This window comes from Podarcis tiliguerta, assembly GCF_965153285.1.
Source record: "Podarcis tiliguerta genome assembly, chromosome: 3".
Classification (NCBI taxonomy): Eukaryota; Metazoa; Chordata; class Lepidosauria; order Squamata; family Lacertidae; genus Podarcis; species Podarcis tiliguerta.
In genome coordinates, this window is record NC_139536.1 from 90,864,900 (window position 1) to 90,888,806 (window position 23,907).

The 23,907-nt window shown below is 41.6% G+C and overlaps 1 protein-coding gene across 5 annotated transcripts in view; it reads right to left on the reverse strand.

The window, feature by feature from the left end:
* Positions 1 to 23,907, reverse strand: part of ASAP2 (ArfGAP with SH3 domain, ankyrin repeat and PH domain 2) — a 92,054-nt gene that overhangs the window by 27,643 nt on the left and 40,504 nt on the right. For all 5 annotated transcript variants that reach the window (XM_083431561.1, XM_083431564.1, XM_083431562.1 and 2 more), the window contains exons 6-12: positions 22,746 to 22,875; positions 18,964 to 19,049; positions 15,880 to 15,955; positions 15,143 to 15,229; positions 11,348 to 11,451; positions 10,880 to 10,949; positions 3,031 to 3,118 (exon numbers count right to left, since the gene is read on the reverse strand). In XM_083431561.1, coding sequence (XP_083287687.1) covers positions 3,031 to 3,118; positions 10,880 to 10,949; positions 11,348 to 11,451; positions 15,143 to 15,229; positions 15,880 to 15,955; positions 18,964 to 19,049; positions 22,746 to 22,875 — 641 coding nt within the window. The remainder of the gene's footprint in view (positions 1 to 3,030; positions 3,119 to 10,879; positions 10,950 to 11,347; positions 11,452 to 15,142; positions 15,230 to 15,879; positions 15,956 to 18,963; positions 19,050 to 22,745; positions 22,876 to 23,907) is intronic.

A 23,907-nucleotide genomic window follows, 5' to 3' on the forward strand; every position in this document is an offset into this window, starting at 1 on the left:
TATATGCAGGTGGTGCAAGTAGGATTAAGCGGCAGGCTCACGTATAACTTCCCTGCTGCTATGGTTGCTTATTCGATCAGACCAAAGACCACCAACAGAAAAGTTATTGCAAATGTTTGCTCAGAACTAGTTTAGCAATGCAGGGGTTAATACAATGACACCATCAGCAACTGTTGGTTGTGTAACTATTTTCCATCCATCCTATTTCCCTAATATACCTGGAATGTGAGTGTTCTTGGCCAGATGGGGGAAATCTTCCTACATTTTTTTTTAAAAAATGCTCAAAATAATGACATGCATTATTGTGGGCTTCCTGAAAGCATTTTGCTATCCCCTGTTGGAAACAGGATGTTGGGATTGATGAACCTGATCTAGTAAGGACTTTATTTTTATTTTACAGCACTGACTCACTTCCAGCAGTTTCTTTCCTCCACCTTCCAAACATGGCAATACAAGGAGCTGTGTTTTATTTTATTTTCTAGAACCCTGATAGTGCCCTTGCCTGCTTTTCACCTGGGTGTTTTTTTTCTTTGCCACTTTGCTTTGTAACATTTGCTCTTTATTTCCATGGTGTTGTTTGGGGGTGGGAACACCCGCCGATTTAAATATTTCAAGCCAAACATGATTGTAAAGAATGCCTCAATTTAGTGCAACCACAAGTCCACAGCATGTGAAATCGGAAAGAATTTTCAAACGTTTTCCAAAGGTTTCTCTCTCATGTTAAAGCAGACCTTTTAAACAACTAAGCAGACCTCTGAAAGCTATTATAAAAGACTTGTACAGTCTTACGGCTATATCTCAGAGGATTGCATCATAGCATACGTCACACCTGTTGGCTCAAGCTGAGCCTCTACTGGCTGGGAGTGCCAACATACTTCCACTTTTCCAGAAACCTCAAGTCCATGCAGTTGCTTATGTCTCTCTGTGTAGAGTGCTGGATTAAAAACAGTGTGTTTGCCATGGAACAGCACTGAGGCCTGACTCATACACTACCAGAACAGCACAGAAGCCATTGCTTTGTGTTTGTGTGTCACGCCTTTCTAGTAACAACTGAAGAGAAGCAATCACACGGACAAGTTGATAGGCATGACCAAACAGCCGTGATTCCCGTGTTGTATCCAGTTAAAGCGTTTGGAATTCTATGTTGGCAGCAAAGTTGTATTTGCAAACTAATTTGCTTAGAAAGTTTGCCTTTGTAAAGAGAGAGAGAGAGATGGCTTGGATCTAAAGACCCTGCTATAGCCACTCATGCAGGTTCTTCCCCACCCACCTGGGCTGGCAGCCCTCTGACAAGTGGTTTGAGAAGGTCAGGAGACTCTCAAGAGCAGCTTGTGGGGAGACACAGGGGGACTGGAGAAAAAGGAAGCTCCAATAGCCACATCTGAGTGGGAGCATCTCCCCCTCTCCCTCTTGGACATAGGGATCCAAGCCCCAGGTATGAATTATATAATTTGGCACAGCTATCAACATGAGATGCTTAAAGGTAAAGGGACCCCTGACCAGAGTCATGACCGACTCTGGGGTTGCAGCGCTCATCTCACTTTATTGGCCAAGGGAGCCGGCGTACAGCTTCCGGGTCATGTGGCCAGCATGACTAAGCCGCTTCTGGCGAACCAGAGCAGCACACGGAAACGCCGTTTACCTTCCCGCCCGAGCGGTACCTATTTATCTACTTGCACTTTGACGTGCTTTCGAACTGCTAGGTTGGCAGGAGCAGGGACTGAGCAACGGAAGCTCACCCCGTCGCGGGGATTTGAACCACTGACCTTCTGATTGGCAAGCCCTAGGCTCTGTGGTTTAACCCACAGCGCCACCCGATGCTTAGGATGGCGTAATTGTAAAAAAATATGTAGAGAAAAGATGCCTTAGGAAATCTTTGGCCTTCCATATGTTGTTGGACCATATCAACCTCATCCAGTATGGCTAACAGGGCTGATGGGAGTTGTAGTCCAACATCTGGAGGTCCCCCACCCATTGCTTTGGGAGATACGAAGTATAGAAAGGTTGTCCAGAACATATGCAATAAGATTGGCTGCAACATAACAATTTGGTGGTCAGTGAGCAAAAAAAGGAAACCCTCTAGAACTAAATGGAGGACGAGGTATGTCAGAAGTATGAAATTGTTAGAAGTATGGGATTTATCGTGCGCCTGATCAAGTTCAGAAAGATTCCTCAAGATAAAGGTAGCCATTTTGATCCCAAAATCTTAAATGGGCAGAAGGTGTAGTATGACCTGTGGATATTAGCCATGTGGGGAGCTGCAAAGATCAGAGCATGTTCCTAACTAGAAAGCCAGATTAGGTGAACCTACAGAAAAAGGGGCAGACCGTAAACAGAAGCTGGCTCAAGGAACAAGTGGCCTATACTGAAAGAACAGTGCTAATTTTGCATCTAGAAGAAAATGAAAGAAAAGAACATCTGTATCAAAGAAAGCGGAGGCAGAACGTTGGCATATTCAAGAGAGGAAGGTGTGAGGAAGAGAATGGCACACACATACCCCTGTTTGCACAGTATGATCTTGACTTATATATCTTTTTATCTTTCAATAAAGAATATAAAAAACCTATTATATGTATAAGATGCTACAAAACTTCCGGTTCTGAAAGAAGAAACCCCCATGATCAAGAAAAGGAATTGTTGTTAAACATTAGTTATTTATAATTACATGAACTTTCTGATAATATTTCAACAATATATTCTATACAGGCTTCATGAACGATTTTGAGATTTGGTTCTGCAGAGAAATCAGGGAAGCATACCTAAAATAACCTGAATAGGGCACCCAATGATGGCTAATACAGCAACAAAAACTGAGACATATAAACGAATAGTTTATGCTGACAAACATATAAGAATGATATGTGAAATATATGAAAGGCAAAAATGTTCAAACAAAGCAAGCTCTGATAGTAAGATATTCCAAATGTATCAGACTGAATTTTGGAATCTCACCATTAACTTGTTTTTCGCCTTGAAACAATATGGAGATTTTTAGAACTAACTAATAGAAAGTACCTACAACAAACCTACGTGATATGAGGTCAAAACATTTTTTCTCTTCTGGGTTTGTTTTCACTTGGCAAGTTAACAGATTGAGCTTTGCGGGAGGCCGGTTTGCCTGATTAAAGAAGAAAACAAAACAAAAAGGAATATCCCTTAGTAAAAATGCATTAAGAATAAAGACTTTCCTGCTTTCATGGATTTCTAAATGGAGAATCCTCCTGCATACAAGACACCCAAGATATGCCCATGGAAATTACCAAAATAGGCAGATATCCAGTTCTTTTGACTAAACTACAGGAAGTGGAAATGATTAGATCTAGGGCAAGTTCACAGCAATATGAACTGTAAGGAACGGGGCAAATTGCTACTTCCTGTATTACAGTGGTACCTTGGTTTGCAACCGCTTTGGATTACAGCCATTTTGGATTACAACCATGTCAAACCCAGAAGTGTGTGTCCCTTTTTTTGGATTACAACCAATTTCTTATGGGAGGCCCCATTGGCAAAAGCACATCATGGGTTACAACCTGTTTTGGTTTACAACTGGACCTCCGGAACGTTTTATGGTTGTAAACCAAGGTACCACTGTACAATATTAAGACCTCAGAAAGATATGAGCCTTGGGAAGCAGGTCAAGAATGGCTGGATAAATTTAGTTTAGTTCTAAAGTTCCATTCAGAAATATAGTCAACGGGTACAACTCACACCACTGCCATTTATGCTTTATGAAATAATTGTGTGAGCGCTATAATTTACTCGGGAACACATCCTCCTGTTGCAACAGTTGGCCGATACAGGAAGCGTTTACTTTGGTAATAAAGGTGCATTAGACTAAGTTAAAATGATTTGAACTCTTGTAAAGGATCCAAAGGACAAGGTAACATTTGGCTCTCCGACTTGTTATAGTAGGCACTAGAGACAAATAAACCATTAAGAGTTATTGACACAATTAACATTACATGCAAATATTTACCATAAAAACATAAGACAAAGCAGTTCCAAGAGATGCAGCGTGAAGAAAAACTCATACTGACTATTGCAGTCGGACATTACACAAGAATATTAGTGGCACGTTTCATAAACAGTAAAGGCAAACAGAGATATATATTTTTGCATGTGTTCAACTCTTGACAACTATGGTGCAAGTAAATATTTGAAAAACAAGGCTATGGTGGATTCCTCTTCCTAAGGATACATCTTTTCATCATGACTGGTTTATGAGAACATTATGGGCTAGTTTACACCAAACGATTGCATTCAGATTTTACACATGGTTAAGGCATGGGAGCAAAAACATTTAGGGCTCATCAACACTGGAGTGTAACATGGATTTGAAGCTGCTTGTGTCTCGATTTTTTGCAGCAACTGGTACTTCCCCAGGCCACAGATAATCCAGTAAAAGAATAATATACAATATAAAAATGGTATGTTATCCAACTGCAGATGCACTGAATTGCATTGTGTGGGTGGACTTCTTTTTTAAGTGTGATAATGTTTCACTGGGTGTGGTCTGTCACCACCTCCCGTTCCTAAAGGCACATTATTGTTGTTGTTGTTGTTGTTTTTAACAGTATTATTATTGTTTTTAAAATAACTCTTCTGCCTGGAATTACTATTGCATAACCAGCTGCATTAAAAATAAAAATGACATTTGCCCTTGCAGGTACAGGAGGCAGGAAAGAAAACAAGGAGGAAAAGAAGGAAAGAGGAGGAGGAGGAAGAAGAAGGAGGAGGAGGAGGAGGTACAGCATATATAAAAACATAGCAAAACATCAAGCATTAAACACTTCCCAATACAGGGGCTTAAATGAAAATGATTCCCAAACTTTCTTTGCCTGGCTTGGAGCGACACATGTTTTTTAACATCTCTTTTGAGCAAATTTAGTATATTAGAAAACCTGTATTTATTTTTTAAAAAAAGCATTTTAAAGGTGTATGGCACAGGTAAACAGCTGTTTTCATGCCTACAGAGGAACCGTCAGATTTCCTTGCTTAGAACAACACACCTGTATTTTAAATTTATTTTTTTATGACTGATTTGCACAAACCTGGCATATTGGAAAACTTGTATTATAAAAATTGGAAGGTGGGCACCCGCAGCTAAGCAAATAGCATGCATGTTCACAATGAACCTCAGGTTTCGAGAACTTACAGTGAGTAAGGAAGCACTAATTGAAGCAGTGGCGTAGCGTGGGGGGTGCAGGGGGGGCCGGCTGCACCGGGCGCAACATCTGGGGGGGGGGGCGCTCGCACTCGCAGCTCTCTGCCCCTACCTGGCTCACTCTCTCTCTCTCACTGCAGTGCTGGCTGTGCGAATCCGATCCGAGCTGCCGGGTCGCCGCCCACTGTGGAGGGGAGGGTGCCAGGCGTGCGGTGCGGTGCGGAGAGAGAGCGAGGGACTATCTGGGGGAGGGACAGTGCAGCGGGGGGGGGGCGCAAATTACTTGCCTTGCCCCGGGTGCTGACAACCCACGCTACGCCACTGAATTGAAGGAAGTGGGCAGCAACACCGAGACTGAAGACATCCCATTCAAGCACCAGCTACAAGTGCAGACAGGACATCAAGCTACATTTCGGAGGCATAAAACTGAAAGCACTTGTGTGTGGATGGAGATACACAAATGCACGCACGGAAACAGCAGCCCAAGTACCCATGAATGCTGTTGTGTGGACAGAGCCTTGTCTGCACCAAGGCCAGTGTGAATATATTTACACCGACAAAAACAACAAAGTGAAAATTAGCCCCACGTCTCTTTGTGAAGCGAAAGATAATTGAATGTTTCTCTAGAGAAATAAAAGAAGAAACTAATTAAAACAGGGCAGGCGTAACCAAGAAGAAAACAAACAATCACTGTTTTATTTTCCATTTTTAACCACAACCACAATAACAACAAAGGACAATTTAAATAACTAGGAAACGTATTTGGCCACAGTTTCCATTGCGTTTAATTAGAAACTTGACCTGAAGGGTTTTACTGAAAACAGCAGGTCAAGAGATTAGGACTGTGCAGACTAACTGCTGAATTCAGAGCTGCACCATAACATTACACTACAATGACATTATAATGTTGGCACAGCAAACAGAGAAGTTGGTGCATGTAAAACATTCTTTGACCTGGCATTTCTTCCTTTAGATTCTGGAGAATGGAAAGTTCCTATCTGATCCACTGGATCAACCTTACTCTCTTTTTAGAAACAAAAGTAATCTTCAGAATCCATCTCCAGCTTTGGTATTTGAAAAGGAAGATGTGTAGCAATAACTGACAGAGACAAGAAAAAATAGCAGAATCTGTTTGTATGTTAGAAGTAGCCGGGGTGAAGTGGTATGTGAATGAGGGGTAAGGTGGGTGGCATTTATAGCACAAAATCACTTTAAGTTTTGAAAGGCAATGCAATTTGGGGTGGAAGGATGACCCAAGTTAAGGATAGAAAAAACAAAGCTATCCCACATAACTAGATCAACATAATTGCACCAGAGCTAAAGCGCACATGAATAGAGGAATGTTCATCTAATGTTCTTCCAGGAGGAAGAAAAAGGACAATCTTCCTTTCTACAACATGGGAACTGGGAGGCACAATGCACACCTTAGAGAACGTGAAAGGTCAGAAAAAAATGGAACTGCCTCAGACCAAGATCAGTTCAAGAGCCAGTGTAACTCAGAACAGGAGCTAATTTGATGACCTAGCGCACAATCTCAGACCAACTATGGTCATGCTAATGGAGTGGTTCTCCGCATGTGTGTTCCTTTTTACTCACTACACAGTAGCCACACATGTACTGATATATATCTGGCATTAAAGGCAAGGCCTACCAGACGTGGGGAATAACATTTGGAAGGCTTGTACCTTAACACAGCAACAAGGGCAGGTGACCCAACAAAACACAGCAGAAAACAAGGAATGATGCCTTTAGTGTGAATGACCACACCAAAATGCCAAAGAGGAAGAATAAGTTTAAACAGTTCTGCGGGCCATAGCAAAAGGTAGATGGGGGCTGAAAACCATAAAAAGAGCCAATCTAGTCAGTCTGTCAGAGGCCTGTCCTGAAAGGGCAAGGAGCCACCGGCACCTGTTCAAGGAAGAAATTCAGGGCATGCAGCCATTCTGATGATTCTTAATATGCATTAAGGCAAAGTAACCTCAGTCCCTGAAATGCATCAAGCATCTAGTGTCTGAGAAAAGTATAAATTTCACAAGTACCAGAATTTCTGCATCTGGTTAGCTGTCCTGATTGGATACTGGAGAAAAGGGCTTTTTAAACTTGAGAGCCACACAGCTGGCAAATGTGTGGCAGAATGTCCCAAGTGACAAGAGGGTGGGTTGCAAAGATGAAAATATGTTGAACTGCTAAATTGTTCTTACTGATAGAGAACAATAAATTTAAATCGTGTTGATCTTCATTCCTGCTTGCTAGAAGGCAACAGCCAATATTTATCAGCTGGTAAAAACACAAGAGAAGACAAGTGTTGCTTCTTTAGTACCTATGTGTGTTGTAAGCCAACTACACGAAGTCTGTATTTTGAGACTATCTATTTCACCAGACAAAAAAGTCTGCACAAACTCGGGGCCATAACCAACAAAGAAGTCACTTCTAGCAGTGTCCAAGGAGAATTATCAACTATGTGCACAGCATATAAATTATTCCTATTCCTGCTGTAAAGATGGTACTCCCAGAAAAGGATTGAAGGCCCTAATACAATTAAATTTACAAACAATGACAGAAAGAAAGAAGAATTAATTTAGATCTTGGGAGAAGAGTACATACAATCAGATCAAAAGACAGTCCATCTATCAACCCAATCCACATTTGAGTGAACGGTATCCACTCTGGCACATGAGATTTTCAAAAAACCAGCCCTGAATTCGAAAGGAATTTGGACTGCAACACCAACCTTTTAGTTTTTACTTTGCAAAACATATTTAAAATCCATCTAGTGCTGGAAATTGGGGGCCACTTCACCTGCACAACTATTTTATACAGAACATGTTATTGTGTAAAAAGAATATGAAAAAAACCATATCCATATTTAGTTTCCTACACAGAAGCTGTATAAGGTTGCAACTTAAAACAAACTCAGTGAGACTTTTTCAGGGTGGACATGTGTAGGGTTTTGCTATAAGTATTGGAAATAAGTCCTATGTAAAGCAGTTTTGAAAAGTTAGTGGCTTAATTAAGATAAACCTTCACACTCACACCATGGTTTGGAAACCAAACTGCAGTTTCACATACTCGCCTCCTCCCCTTTTTTACATGTGGCGCTCTCTACAGTTTCCTGTGAAACACAAACCTCAGCTTGTCGGCACACCCAAATTAGCAAGCTAACACATGCTTCAAAAACAGAATTAGAAACCATCATTTGAAGCGGCAGAGTTGATTCTGGCTGGGAGAACACGTGCTAATTATAGTTTGCCAATTTGGAATTTACGGCAAGCAATGGTTAGTGATAAACAGGAAACTGATGTCAGCAAAGCCATGTGCAAGGGAAAGGAAATGAGAATGTGTTAAGAAGTAAGCTTGTCCATAACCGCCCCCCCCCCCCCCCGCCAAGATATGGTTTTGAAGCTCATCTGAAATAAGCCAGTATGAAATGAGAACAAAGGGGGGAAGTATAGAGAGAGATAACTGTCTTGAAAAAGGTAGAAAAGCAGGGTTGCCATATTTTGAAGAGCAAAACAAGAAGACTTCTACTTTTAACTATGGATCGCTATGATGACTCTAACCATTAAAAAGAGGACCTATGGCAAAGTACAGCTGTGCAGAAATGTTAAAGGCAAAGAGAAAACAGTAAAATAATCGTCTTTCACTGCTTCTTTCCCATTTTAGGTATCAAGCAGAGTTGTGAAAAAAACGAATAGTTAAAAAAAAAATTTAAAAAATTAAAAAGTTTTAAATAGATCTCTCTCATTCTGTTTTTTTTTAAAAAAACAGCTGTTCTTTAAACAACATTGTCTAAATGATAACTGAGCATAATAATACAAGCATCATAAAATCTAATTCCATGACCTTCTGTCTCACACACTGTTGGTTGCATTTCTACATGGAAGAAGAAACTGGGACTAAAACGTATCTTTTGAGGCCAAGCATTACAAATATTACACAGTAGGTCACGCAATGAATCTATTATTATATAGACTATGAATATTTAGACAGTGCAGATATTAGCTTTCCATGCCATGCTGAGGAATGGGCAGCTTCAAAATGACATTAGATAAATGAATGAAGAATAATATTTCTTAACGGCTGCTATTCACAGTGGCTAGGTATTATCACCAGTGTTAAGAGGAAGAATGCCTCTGAATATCAGTGGCTGGAAGGCAAACAGAGGAGAGGGCTGTTGTATGCGTGTCCTGTTTGTGGGCTCCCCAGAGGTATCTGGCTTGCCATGGTGAGAGCAAGATTCAAGCCCCATGTTAGGACAAAAAAAATCATGCATTGCAGAGGGTTGGACTAGAGGACCGTCATGGTTCTAGCCAACTCTACAATTCTATGATTCTAAGATGCTAGACCAGAAGGGGCCATTGGTCTGATCCAACAAGGCCCTTCTTATGTAACCTGTTTTCCCAGCAAATACCAGTCCTTGCTTATGACACGTTTTCAGTTAAATGACCTTCTTAACACCCTTAGAGGTGTACAGAAAAAGCCAAACAGGTTTTTTCCTTTATTTAAAACTGGTACCTTAAGCAGATACAAATTCTATAGTGCAAAAGGCATATTATTTATTATTTGTTTTATTTTTTCAATTTCTATACCGCTTTATATTTTTAATAAAAATCTCAAATCGGTGTACAGCATATTAAATCAATAAATCAATAGCCAGGCGATGTTCCTCCGGCCTCATGAGGAGCCTCTTCAGTAGGGCTGGTGAGTGTGGGCCCTGCCCCCTAGGCCAGGTGGAAAGGGCCTTGCAGGGAGCGGTCTTCACACTCGCAGCTGGGTGATATTATGGATGGCATTACCTGACTTTTCATCTTAAGCCTATTCTGTGAACCGCCCCGAGATCTTGTGATGGAAGGGTTGGTTTATAAGTTTAATTAATGAATAAAATAAAATAACAAACGAACCTTCTAGGTAGTATAAATGATCTATTTATCTGCATGATTGCTCATGGAATATTTAACTGTGGAAAAGCGCTGTGGTTTAGCATACTATATCCGGGCAACAAGATTAGATTTTATTTTGTTTCCTCAACTGATTTAAAGATTACATGGCAAAAAAATAATAATAAAAATACATCCCATCCTAACACTGGCCTAGAAAGTTCGAATTAACAGCTTTCATTCTAGCTGAGATGGGTCAGGGCCACAGGTCAGTAGCAGAGAATCTGCTTTGCATGCAAAGGGTCCCAAGGTTCAATCGCCAAATAGGGCTGGGAGAGATCCTGTCCCAAACCCCGGAAAGCCACCGTCAGTCTGGGTAGAAAATATGGCCCAGTGGTCTGACTCAGTATTAAGCAGCTCCCTGTGTCTCTAGACCCAATCACTTACTTTAAAAACAACAGGAACTCTACACTTAAAAGGATTCCTCCTACAAACATGATGCCACAATAGCAGATTATTTTTCAGAGCATATCACTTATACTTTCCTCATCCATCTGCCCAGAACAAGAGCTCGTTATTTTTAACAACATAGTAAAACATTTGGTTGTTTTCATAACCCATCATCAGGCACGGTAACAAACGAGTGGGCGTGTATTTAATTCTCATAGCAATTTGGCCAAGTTGTTGCTTTTTCGAAAAGTTAAGCGATCTCAATGAACATGCTCCGTTAAGGAATCTGGCTGATACTGTAACTATAAATACAGAGGCAGCCTAATTTGGCTTCCCCCCCCTATTAGCAACAGGCTGTGTGCATAGAGTACTATAAACAAATACTTACTGTACCATGGGAAATTGTAAGGAAACCATTTTTAACCGTGCACTTCCTCTTCTGCCACACTTTTCTGATTCTGTTTATTTTTTTAAAAAAAGAGAGAGAGAGAAGGAGATCTAAATTTTGGTATGACTCGTATGGTTGCAAAAGACTGCCAAGCTCTTTTTCTAACTTTTCTTTCAAAGCTACATACAGTGGTACCTCGGGTTAAGTACTTAATTCATTCCGGAGGTCCGTTCTTAACCTGAAACTGTTCTTAACCTGAAGCACCACTTTAGCTAATGGGGCCTCCTGCTGCTGCCACGCCACCGGAGCACGATTTCTGTTCTCATCCTCAAGCAAAGTTCTTAACCCGAGGTACTATTTCTGGGTTAGCGGAGTCTGTAACCTGAAGCGTATGTAACCTGAAGCGTATGTAACCCGAGGTACCACTGTACTCATCACTTAAAAAAAGAAAAGAAAAAGCATACACACCCATCACTTTTCTTATAGAGGCTGCCATCTCTTTCAGTGCCATGTTCCTTATTTCCCTGAGGTTGATGTAAACTATAAGTCGTACTCTGACGGAGCTGAGAATCCTAAAGGCAAAAAATAGTAGATTGGTTACCAAAAAACCCCCACTGTTTCAATCCCTGCTCGAAACTCCATCACATTCCCATTATTCACAGCCCAACCAGCTCGGATGATGACAAATGATCCATAAGCAACTTTCACTTTTTCTTTTTTTCACTCTGCAGCAAAATGGGCCACTTAAAATCCAGGCATCGCCACTGTCAAAAATACCTGGTTGTCCAGCCCCTCAAGACTCGCAGCTCAATTTTTTGGCAAAGGCTTTAATGCGCAGGTCAGTACGATACACAAGTCAGGTCACAAAGCATTCACAATTTGTTTTCAACTGCAAGCACGATGCTGGGGCAATCCTGTGGATCTGACAGTCCCATCATGACTACCCTGCAAAAGCTAACTTCTCTGAATACCCCTCTAGACTTCTAAATAGCACATACAATCGGTAGTGACTCAAGAGTTGCTGCAACCGTTAATTTAGCTCAATACAGCGTCTAATTGCACTAAAGCACAATCGTTTAGCAATTTGATTAAGCAGAAATTCATAGGTTTTTATGTTGTGATCTTGCTGCATACACTTTGCAAAAACCGGCTCCCAATAATTCAGTTATGAATTTGATGCGAATGTATGTTCTGATAAGCCAGCTTTTGCTTACAAGGGAAAAGAATGGACTCTCAAGGAGTAATTAAGTATACATCTGAATATTTAAAACAATGAGTACTCAAAAGGCACAACATACATGTCAATTAATCTATGAACAAACAGATCTCTCAGGCATCCTTCACAACACGAAATACAAGAGAGCCCAAGGGACTCACAGACGGACAAAAGCCAAGCAACTGGATTTCAGCAAAGGAAATAATTTTCAAACTAGCCTGACCTGCAACTAAACACTGCAGTGTGAAGTGCTCCAGTTAAGGATTTGAGACACTGCATTCCATTCCCCCCTCCTCCTGTTTTGTTTTTCAAATTTCCACCCAACAGTCATTCAACATTCCACTGAGCATGCTCAGTTTCCATTAGGTTGTTTTTGCCACAAGGACTTTCGTTGAAAGATCTTATTCTATTTTATTTTATTCCAAACTTTGGTGTTCCCCCAATGCCTGCTAATATTTTCCTCTTGTGAGTGGATGATGCCATTTTGGCTATAGAAGGACCAGCACTCAAAGAATTAAGATCAGTATCAGTGTATGTGCTTTGCCTTGATTTAATTTATCCACCTTTAAATAGCTAAGATATGTTCACACAATTTGCAAAATACGAAACAATTAGGCCAACAGATTATGTTTCAGAAAAGAAGACCAGTTACTTGAAATGCACATGACAATCATGCAATGTACCATTTACAAAAACATTCAAAGGACTTACTCTCCTAGACTTCGGTCACAAAAGGCAAATGCATTTTAGGAAGAAAAAAAGATCAGTTGCAGTGCAAAAAACAAAACAGTATTGGATAGTACACCAGAGGGAGTCTGACTTGGTTTAAGACACATTAATGCCCTAATAGCACAGATCTGAAGGTATCTTTTTTGCGCATGTACCCAAAACTAGGTATCCAAATTATCTATGCACAAAAAATCATTTTCCATTCATTTTAGGGGTAGCGACTTTCCATGACCTTGCTTCATGCATACCATTGGGGTACCCTGGGGATGTGCAGCCAAGAGCACTTGAAAGCCACTCAGCATACGCTTTTAAATCTAACAGCATCAGATACGACAGAATCTAATTAGACATATAGTTTTAAATGCTTTACTCCATGCTTCTGAAGCATAAGGTGGTTCATCCTAATCAGAAATGGAAACTGTCCCCCTAGGTACATTCTAGACGACATTCACTAAGTTTTGCTTAGTGTAAATCCCCTGAAATTAATGGACTTAACTTAATCAAGTCCCTTATTTTCAATTGGACTACTCTGGATAACACTTAGCTGAATACCACCCTTTGTCTCAACCAAAACTCCTGCTCAGGATTGAAAACCATAAGCCAAAAAAGCCCAATATGGCCATATACACACAGCTGCGTAAACAGCTACAGATTTCTTTGAAGCTCCACTACTGAAGAGGCCAAATGTTCTTCATTCCAGTTGAGTAATCTTGCCTCTTTAGCAGCCTATGCCCAGAAGTCAACCCAATCACTGGTGTGACTTACAAGCAGCCACCCTCAACACTTTCAAAGAGGGAGACAGGCCAACTAAATTGGGAGAACTAGTGGCGAAAGCCTATGGACACACTGGACTCAAGCCCTGTTGACTTGAACTTAATGGTTATGAATGTGCTGAACCGGAGACCTCTGGGCCACAACCCCCGGAAACACTCAGCCTCTAGCCACCAAGGGTTTCGTGCTCCCCAGGGCCCAATTGCAGGCAACAGGAAATAGCAGAGAGTCGCTGGTATGTTAAACTCAGGGCCGGAGAATTGCTGCTTTAAAGCTCTCCAACCCACAAGAATGTGATGGAGCCCAGGAGAGGGAATTCAAGCCTGTGGGCTCACAATCTTTCCTGAAGAATGGAAGGCTCTAAGGCAGCATGTGGACTGCATTGCTAAGTGGACCCCAAAAGAAGGAAACCCATGGTGACTAAGGGGTTGGCTGCGTCTAGAGATGTTGCTCAGTGGTTATGATCATTCTGGTTATACACATGTGGGAGCGGAAGGCCCTTAATTTGAGTAAGGAATGATCCTCTGCCTTAGCAACAGAATCTTCTCGTTCTCCACTGCCCTTGTGAGTTTTCATTGGTCAACAATTCTACGCATAACTGTCCAGTCTCCTCCGCAAATGGACTTGAATGTCAAGACAGAATTCAATCCATCATATGTAACATCCTAAGAAAGCTCCACAGGTTACAGCTTTGGGGAGGGGATGGTATCTCATAACAAATAAACTGCAAATGTGGGGTGAAAGAGGTTTTTCCGTTCTGAAGGTGTCATGCACAAATATGCACAATCTTATTGATGATATAATTTCTTTTAAAACAAAGAAGGAAGCTCTGCAGAGACACAGAACGCTTAGGAGGAACTGCATTGAGACCATGAAGAAGTGTGCTTTTTGTCTGAAAGTCCACATAGTTTATTCAAGTATGATACAGGACCCACCACATAGTATAGGGATGAAGAGGCTGCAGCCCTCCAGATCATAGCTGTCAACGTTTCCCTTTTTTTAAAGGGAAATTCCTTTATTCCGAATAGGATTCCTCACAAGAAAAGGGAAAAGTTGACAGCTATGCTCCAGATGTTGGACTACAACTCCCAGCATTCCTGAGCACTGGCCATGCTGGCTGGGGCTGATGCCAGTTGGGGGTCTAACAACAGCTGTAGAGTCACAAGTTCCCTCATCCCTGTATAGCACTGGTCTTTGAACAAATTGCATAGATTTGACACGTTCAGGCAAAATCTGTTTTTCACTTTTATTCCTCTCTGGGAACTATTCCAAAAGCCATCACATAGACACAAAACATGAACTCTCCCAGATTATTTTTTCTTATAAAACAAAAAAAACCAGCCAAACATTTCCAGATTCTCTACCGTAACACCCAAGTGCAAGGCCTTTGTGCAAGAAATAGGGGTGGGGATGGGGAGAGAAGCTTTGCAGAAACCTTAACAAGATCACCTCGAACCCAGAACAAATTCATACAACCACTAAAACTATAAATGTTCCCATTAAATTAGTAAAAAAAAAAAGTGTGTTAAATCACCTTACATGCTCACCTCTTTCTGCTCAACCTGAAGTGCGGTTTTTAAAATGTCCCTAAGTTGAATTAATTGCTTTCTTTCTTCATCCTGCACTTGCTTAATCTGCAGCGAAGACACAACAAAAGCTTGAAATAAACTGGGAGGGCTTCTACTTGTCAGTACAAACCTTGATGCAGAGGTGATGCTCCTGTACCCTTAAGCAGCACATCCACTGACACCTGGGAGTGGGGAAGGCCAGGAAGGCCCTGCTCTCCCCTTCACATGTTCAGGCACCATCACACAGATGCTTCTGGTTCCACTGGACAATCTCCTCCCCCCCCCCAACAGCTGTACAATAAGACCAAATGCCCTGCAAGACAGAACTAGGAGAGGGAGGGAGCCAGGCTGGCTGGCTGGCTGGCTGGCTAAAATACCATCACATGGCTGCTGTAAGGTGAGAAATTGCCCTTTCTACTGGTCCTCCTCAAGGTTTGTCCATCTGCAAGACAGCCATTTTGAGCTCATAATTTAAAAAGTTGTGTTTCTTTTCTCTCTCTCTCATTCTATTCTCCACTCTCTCCTGACTACTGTTTCTTTATGGGTCCATCTCTTTCCCCACTTAAATTTTTAAAAGTTGTGAACGTGTGTGCTGCTTTTTGTGGATTTATTTTGTTTTTTATTATTATTAATTTTAAGAGACTCTCTGGAGTCTCCAGTTGGAAAGCAAAGTATGCAAATGTAATAAGTAATATGAGGGAGATATAGTTACTTACTGTGTGGAGATCTGTGGAGAGCTTCTCTATCGATGGTTTTAAACTTTCAACTGCTTTCAGGCCATCCTGAAAAAAGCTTTGGAAGAAAAATAAAATAAAAAGGAGTACAACATTAATTTAAGATGCTTGAAATTTGCTGAATGGAAAAGACAAAGCATTGATCAGTATGTGTGCGTGCGCACGCAACACACTAATTAAATGTGAAAATCTGTAAAAAAAACTTGATCACAAAACACATTTTCTTTAGGTGCCTCTGCGATATGGAATCTACACCCTTTTTGTGAAACAAAAGGAACAGGCAAGATTCAGTAGTCTTAGGGAAGAGGACAGTTGACCTATATCTCTTGGGCTCCTGTGGGATTTTTGTCTTAGAGATTTTCATGACAAGAGCAGAATTCAAATGTGGAAATGGAAAAATGCTATCTGATGTTTTGAGAAAAGGGCCTGATTAAAATATCCCCGTTGCAATATTTGATGCAACAATATTTCGCCATCACTATTTTACCAACTAACCCAAACTTAACAAAAAGCAAGAAGACTGAAATGGTACAAAGGGGTTTCAAAATAAAAGGGGACAAGTATTCTCTCTTACATAAAATAAAAATACGTTCTTCATGACTTCATTCTGGGGTTTCTTGCTGTCATCCATAGTAGTCATTTAAATTCAGGTAAAGGAACAGCGCCCATACAGATGTATTGGGGATTTTCACTGCTGTTCTGCCCAATAAGGCAAGCTTGCCTTTCACTTGTTGCTGCCCGAGAGAGCTGCAGCAATTGAAACCACAAAGAAATCTCTGTCTTCTTGTGTGTAATTTTCTGAAACACATTTAAACTCCTGCTTTGGATCATGGCCACACAACAGTTGTTTACATCCAATATTGTATTCTCCTGAGTTTCTATGGGTTCATTAACATGTAAGTCAATATATGACCCAAGCCAGTTTTTGTGCCTCTATGTGAGATGTGAGAACAGTGCCAATAGTTCACACTGAATGCACTGAATCTGGTAGATAACTAAGGATGCAATCCTAACCCCTTTCCCCCTTCCTGGTGTGACTCTGCGGAGTGGCACCGCCACTGCCACCATCTGCTCTTGGCAGTTATGGCGAATAATGTTGGGAAAGAGGCAATAGTGTCTGATCGCTGCACCAGCTCCAGGTGGCCCACAATCCAGGGTTAGCTCAGTCCCATTTTGCTCTGTTTCAGGTCTTTCCATGAGCCTCTACTGATGGGGATGCTACCAGCTGGCCTCTTTCCCACCTGCCCATTTGGTGGCCAGCAGGAGGCTGATTCAGCTGGCAAAACTGAGCAAAGGGACACCTCCATACAGTTCAACTCACACACCCACCCAAAATCCCCCAGCATAAAGGAGGTTTGGATTCCTCTGTCTGCCATCAAAGTAAGCCATATTTAGATTAGACTTGGCAGTTGCTTGTGCTTCTAAAAACGTCCATAGATATGCAGAAGAAGAAAGGCCTTTCCTTCCCATTTATATGTTACGGTCATCTCTGAATGACAGCAAAGAAACATGGAGCGCGTTATTCATGTCGGAGCGCCATATGCATAAGGGAGCCCCTTATGGAGCTCTTGACTGGGAGGGTTATATTTATTGCTACTGGTAGACACAAAGGCTTTGCCTTTGAAATATTGACATTTGGAGTCCACAGACATCTATGATTTGGGAGTTTTATACAGAACCAAAGCTCTATCGTTCTCCCTGTCGCTGCATTACCTTAGCTAAGGAAGGTCTGGAGAGGAAACCTTTGGTTCCATGCTCATTCACCTGACTAATCGTTCAACACACTGGGCTAGAATTCCTTTCTCTTTTTGAAGGCAGTAATACAAATATTGCGTTTAAATAACGCATGGTTTTTTTAATCAGTTGTTGCATGATTGTCCATTACAGGACTTAAACCTTTTGCTTTGGAATAAAAACGTCTGGAACATCTCACCGGGGGGGCGGATCACATTTCATCTTCAAGCTCTGCAGGGCAATGCTAAGACTGAAACTTTCCATATTGTGTGGTGGAACATTATTTTGCCTGTTAATAACCAGGCACTGAACAACCATCAGCGGCCTCTTTTTGAAATGCTCGATAAATACTATGCATTTGGAACATATTTTTATGGTTGTCCCTTTCCCATTGTTTGATCTTTATCCCGTATGCCATTTCATTTCTTTTGCTGGGCTTTTGGTTTTATTGCATCTGCATATTTGGGGGAAAAAATGCTTCATAAAAATGATTCCACTCTAAAAAGACAATACTGTACAGAATGGAACAAATCATAAAACGCGTATTTCGATAAAGGGGCATGGCTCAGAGGGACTGCATATGTTCTGCAAGCAGAAGGTTCCAGGTTCTAGGGAAACCCAGCCAGATGGGCGGGGTATAAATAATAAATTATTATCATTATTATTACAATTTCCAGCACCTCCTGGCAGGGGTGGAGAGACCCTTGTCTGAAACCCCAGACAGCCACTGAACATCAATGTGTAGACAATGCTGAGAGATAGATAGATCAATGCTCTGACCCAGAATAAGGCAACTTCCTACATAAAGTGTATTGGTGACTTGACTGGCTGTTAAGTACTCTACTGCCTCTTTTAAAACATCCACCCTTTGGGAAGCGGGTGCTAAAAACGAGTGAAAAGCCAGGGCTCTTGGCGCCCTGTTCCCAACGGTGTGCTTTTCCCACCCCTGCGAAACAGAACTCCTGTCAGTCGCTAGACACATTCTGCGAAATACGAGGGGTGGTATAGCTGACATGCCTCATTCCTTTTCGCAGATTACTAATCATGCCAAATGGCCATGTGGAAATTACGAATGAAAGACAACTGCATGGCTTGGTATTATCTGAGCCCAACGCCTCATTTCATTTGAAATAATACACCCAGCCGACCATAATTGACCTTTTAAACCATTCAGTCTGACGGAAGAACAGTAGTGAAATATACGTACAGCTGAGCTTGACAGATTTGTACATGTCACCTCCAAAAAAGCATTAGTGCTACTATTCTGTCAGAGAAAGTAGGAAGAACAACGTTTCCAGAGAGCGTACAGTTACCAAGAGGCAGAGAACGTACTTGCACTGTGCGTGGAAATACTTGATCAGGTTTTGAAGCAAGTCAACTCCTTTTTTAATCTTGATCTCATTGACTTTCAGCAGGTACTGTTAAAATAAATAAATAAATAAGGCACACAAAAACAATTATTAATTACTTTTTCAGAATGAGGGTCATAGAGCTAGTGACAATTAAACCATTTTAATTCTGAACAGTTCAAAGAAAAGAAATAGCATTTTTTGGTGGGTGGAGTGGGAGGAATCCACCACAGATGGAGCAAATGCTGAAAAGGTTTTCTTCAGCTATCTAATGTAAGCAAGTGGAACAATAGGCCATGGTCCAAGGAACTAGTTCTGCACATCCAGCGCTTTATTATACAGTGGTACCTCGGGTTACAGATGCTTAAGGTTACAGACTCTGCTAACCCAGAAATAGTACCCCGGGTTAAGAACTTTGCTTCAGAATGAGAACAGAAATTGTGCTCTGGCAGCGCAGCAGCAGGAGGCCCCATTAGCTAAAGTGGTGCTTCAGGTTAAATACAGTTTCAGGTTAAGAACAGACCTCCAGAACGAATAAAGTTCGTAACCAGAGGCACCACTGTACAGCAGCTTCCTCTGCCACACGGCAAACTACTTTTTGTCGTTAGTGAACTGCTTTGTGAGGCCCCCCTGAAAAGCAGTATATATTGAATAACTTAAATAAAACGAACTACTTTTGAAAGCAAGGAGCATTTCTAAACAATTTGTGGCACAAAACCGAGGATTTCTCAGATGATTATATCCATAATTCTCTGGAGTACTGGGGACATTTTTAATATTTGAATAAGACCTGGTATTTAATTTAACATGACATGAAGGCTACCTAAGTCTTCAACTTCAGTTGTAGTTTGGCCCTAACATCTAAAGCATACAGTGGTACCTCAGGTTAAGTACTTAATTTGTTCCAGAGGTCCGTTCTTAACCTGAAACTGTTCTTAACCTGAAGCACCACTTTAGCTAATGGGGCCTCCTGCTGCTGCCGCGCCGTCGGAGCACGATTTCTGTTCTCATCCTGAAGCAAAGTTCTTAAACCGAGGTACTATTTCTGGGTTAGCGGAGTCTGTAACCTGAAGCGTCTGTAACCCGAGGTACCACTGTACTTGCTTGGAAATTAGCTTAGTTGAAATGTATGAGAGTCACACTGAACAGAGTGGATTTACGATTGTATTGTTGATCACGGTATCTCACCCACCATGAATGTGGGCACCTGGTAAAAGGAAAAGGTAAAGGAACCCTGTGGGCACCTGACAGACACCCAGCTCATGTAAGCAAGGGACTGCATTGGTGCTGCTATTCCCTCTTCCTTTAATTAATTTACTACATGTAAGGTCTCCAGCACAGCAGATTCAAGTTTAATTTACTGCGCAAACAAATCTTCTTTAGTAGCTCCTCACAAATTAAGACCAAGTATATTGATCCTAAGCATCTAGCACTAATCAGCTTTGTTCATGTGAGCACAGTATCAACTACTCTTCATTTTGGAAGCCCTATTAGAAATACAGCCAAACCATGGAGTCTGAACGCCTCTGTTTCGGAACGTTTCAGCTCCCGAACGCCGAAAACCTGGAAGTAAATGCTTCGGTTTTCGATCGTTTTTCGGAAACCGAACATCCGATGCGGCTTCCGCTGGATGCAGGAAGCTCCTGCAACCAATCGGAAGCCGCACCTCGGTTGTCGAACATTTTGGAAGCGTTTGGAAACAGTTTGACAAGTGAGGTTTGACTGTACCACAGAAACTATATATCACTTGCAATAAGCTTTTATGCACACACACCAAGTGCTTTTTCTTACTTATTTTGCTACCTTACAATACCACATTGGGAGCTGCTATATTTCTGGTGGATATTTTAGGACTGAAAAGTTATTCGTATTTTTATATGGCGGCGGATAAGATACCAGAGAAGGAAAACCTGAACAAACCCAAATCCACACATTAAAATTATCTCTCTATGTCACAGAGCTCCTAACACATCTTTTTATATTATTTATGGTGTCTAAAACTCCCCAACTTTCTGCCTTAATTTTCGCCATGCGAATGTTTTCTGCTTCTAAACTCTTATAGGTGTCATCCTATTAGTGTGCTCTATGTGGTGCTACATTTGAAGGTGACCCAGAAACTACAACTAATCCAGAATGCGGCAGCTAGACTGGTGACTGGGAACAGCCCCCGAGACCACATAACACCGGTCTTTAAAGACCTACACTGACTCCCAGTACGTTTCCGAGCACAATTCAAAGTGTTGGTGTGACCTTTAAAGCCCTAAATGGCCTTGGTCCAGTATACCTGAAGGAGCGTCTCTACCACCATCGTTGTGCCCAGACACTGAGGTCCAGCACCGAGGGCCTTCTGGCGGTTCCCTCACTGTGAGAAGCCAAGTTACAGGGAACCAGGCAGAGGGCCTTCTTGGTAGTGGTGCCCACCCTGTGGAACGCCCTCCCACCAGATGTCAAAGAGAACAACAACCACCACACTTTTAGAAGACATCTGAAGGCAGCCCTGTTTAGGGAAGCTTTTAATGTTTGGTGGATTACTGTATTTTAATAATTTGTTGGAAGCTGCCAAGAGTGGCTGGGCAAGCCCAGCCAGATGGGCAGGGTATAAATAATAAATTATTATTATTATTATTATTATTATTATTATTATTATTATTATCATCATCCATTTGGTCAAATTCTTTCAAGTAGAAGAAACTTAACACTGTCAAATCTGAAGATATTCTGCTACACCAGTTTGACTCAGACAATCCTCAGATCATGGTCTGGAAGGACAGACATAGGCTAAGAGCTCAGTGTTGTATCTCTACCTTTCATCAGTGCCTATTAGCCACAATGCCTATGTTGGAGGCACTATGCCTCTGAATACCACTTGCTGGGAATCACAAATGGGGAGAATGCAGGCCCACTCAGCTCCCTTCTGTGAGCTTCCCATGGGCATCTAGCTGGCAATTATGAGGCCAGGATGCTGAACTAGATGGGCCATTGGCCTGATCCAGCAAGGCTCCTCTTATGTTTATTTTCTCTCCTCCATTTCTGTTTATTCTACATATATAGTTTGCTGCAACAACCAAATAGGTAAACTGTGTAGCCCCCAAACTACAAGCCAACTCCAACCCATTATTTCAAACAATAGTTTGCAAGTTACTGTCAACCATAGTTTGCAAACTATGATCAGAGCTGCCCAGAAATGTGAGGAGAGAATTGGCACGTGAGAAGTGAAAAGAGAAACTACATTGAGGCGAGGGGAACTCGAAGGTAGAATGTTCCCAGTCCTACTAATGGTGGATTCAAGGACAATCCACACAGGGCTACTGCCACACAAAACCAAAGAGCAACCAAGTTTGAAACCAAACCATTACAGAACAATCCCTAGGCAGCAAATTCATTGCAGCCCTTCAGGGCATGAACAGCTCTTTCCCAACAGCTGTTAAATTTCCCTACTTAACCAAATAAAATGAGATTTTATTTTTCCCCATCTCTCAACAATACTGCAGCAGATGGCAACTTGAATGGGCGCAGGAGACAATCCCCTAAGCCTAGGATGGGAATGGTTGCATAAAGGATTTGCCTATTTGGTTTGTTTATAATCTGCGTGCACACACACGAACACACACAAAGGCTTCATGGGATGCCAGTTTATCATTGATAAAATAACTGCGTAAAAAGCAAGAAATTCCTTCCTAAAACTGGAACCATCCAGGTTAGCTTCAAAATTCCCTTCAGCACTTGCCGCAGAAAATAAAAATAAAATAAAATGTTCACTCTTACCTCACACATTTGTAACTGGAAGAACCGCCTCTCTTTCTCCATCTCTTCTGCTATTTCAGCCCCACTTATTTCTGTACGTATCATCCCGTGTAATTTAGCGTGCTCCTTTTTCTCTTTCTCTATTTTTGTCCTGTGTGGAAAAGAACCAACAAAAGGGCCATCAGCCTGAAACCTCATTCTTTTACTTGTTTCGGTTTTGTTTCAGGGTTGTGCTCGATACTCTAAATTAAACGGCAACCCACCCAGTATGGTGGAGCCGTCCTGCTGAGCTCAATAGTACTAAGCTCCAGATCAACAGAGTTTTACGCTCAGACTAAAATGCTCCTCACTAAAATCAGGCCAACCTGCACAGGAATTGCTAAATTCCGTATTGTGCTGCAGGTGTGTAATCGGTTTCCCTTTTTTACAGCTATGGAGCCCTTGAATAGGATGACGCCATCATCAACTAGGTATAGGGTCTAGGGAACAAAATGGTTTTCTGAAATACTCTCTGAAGAGTGGGACTGGTAATAGCCTTTTAAAAACATGCATGAGATACCAGTACAATAAAGCATCTACAAAAGAGACACACAGGCACTCATTTTTGTCCTTGCGAACGAAACAATGAGCTAAAAAACAACAACCCCAAATCGCTTATTAACGAAAAGTTGAGACACTGAAAGGTGGATGGAGTCCACTGCAAATTAAGATATCTCTGAAGCCAAACCCAGTTGACCACCTCTGTGTGTTAAGATTATAAAATTTCTTCACTAAGTTGCCTCACAATCCTCAAGAAGTAGTTAATGGAACATTTTACAACCAAGTGGCAAACAGTCCTCACAACACAGCCCACATATTACACACACTTTTTCAGCTGCTACACTTCCTTAGCCAGTTCTGTGAGCCAGCTTTACACAGCACTCCCTTGTCGGGCCGAGTTTACTTTCTTTGAATGAAGCCAACCCTTCCCCCATCAAGCCAGAGCACAGCTGTCTTCCCTTCCTGTTCCTGAGCCAACTTGACATTGCAAATGCAAGCCAGAAGGGCTGGGTTGGAGGCTTCCGAGTCTTAGTAAGCAAGCTGCCCTGATTACCCAAAGGTCACTGTCAACCAACATGGGCAGCAGCAGTACAGCAGAGAACAAAACAGCAACACCAAAACCTACAGCACATAACTAGGTTAC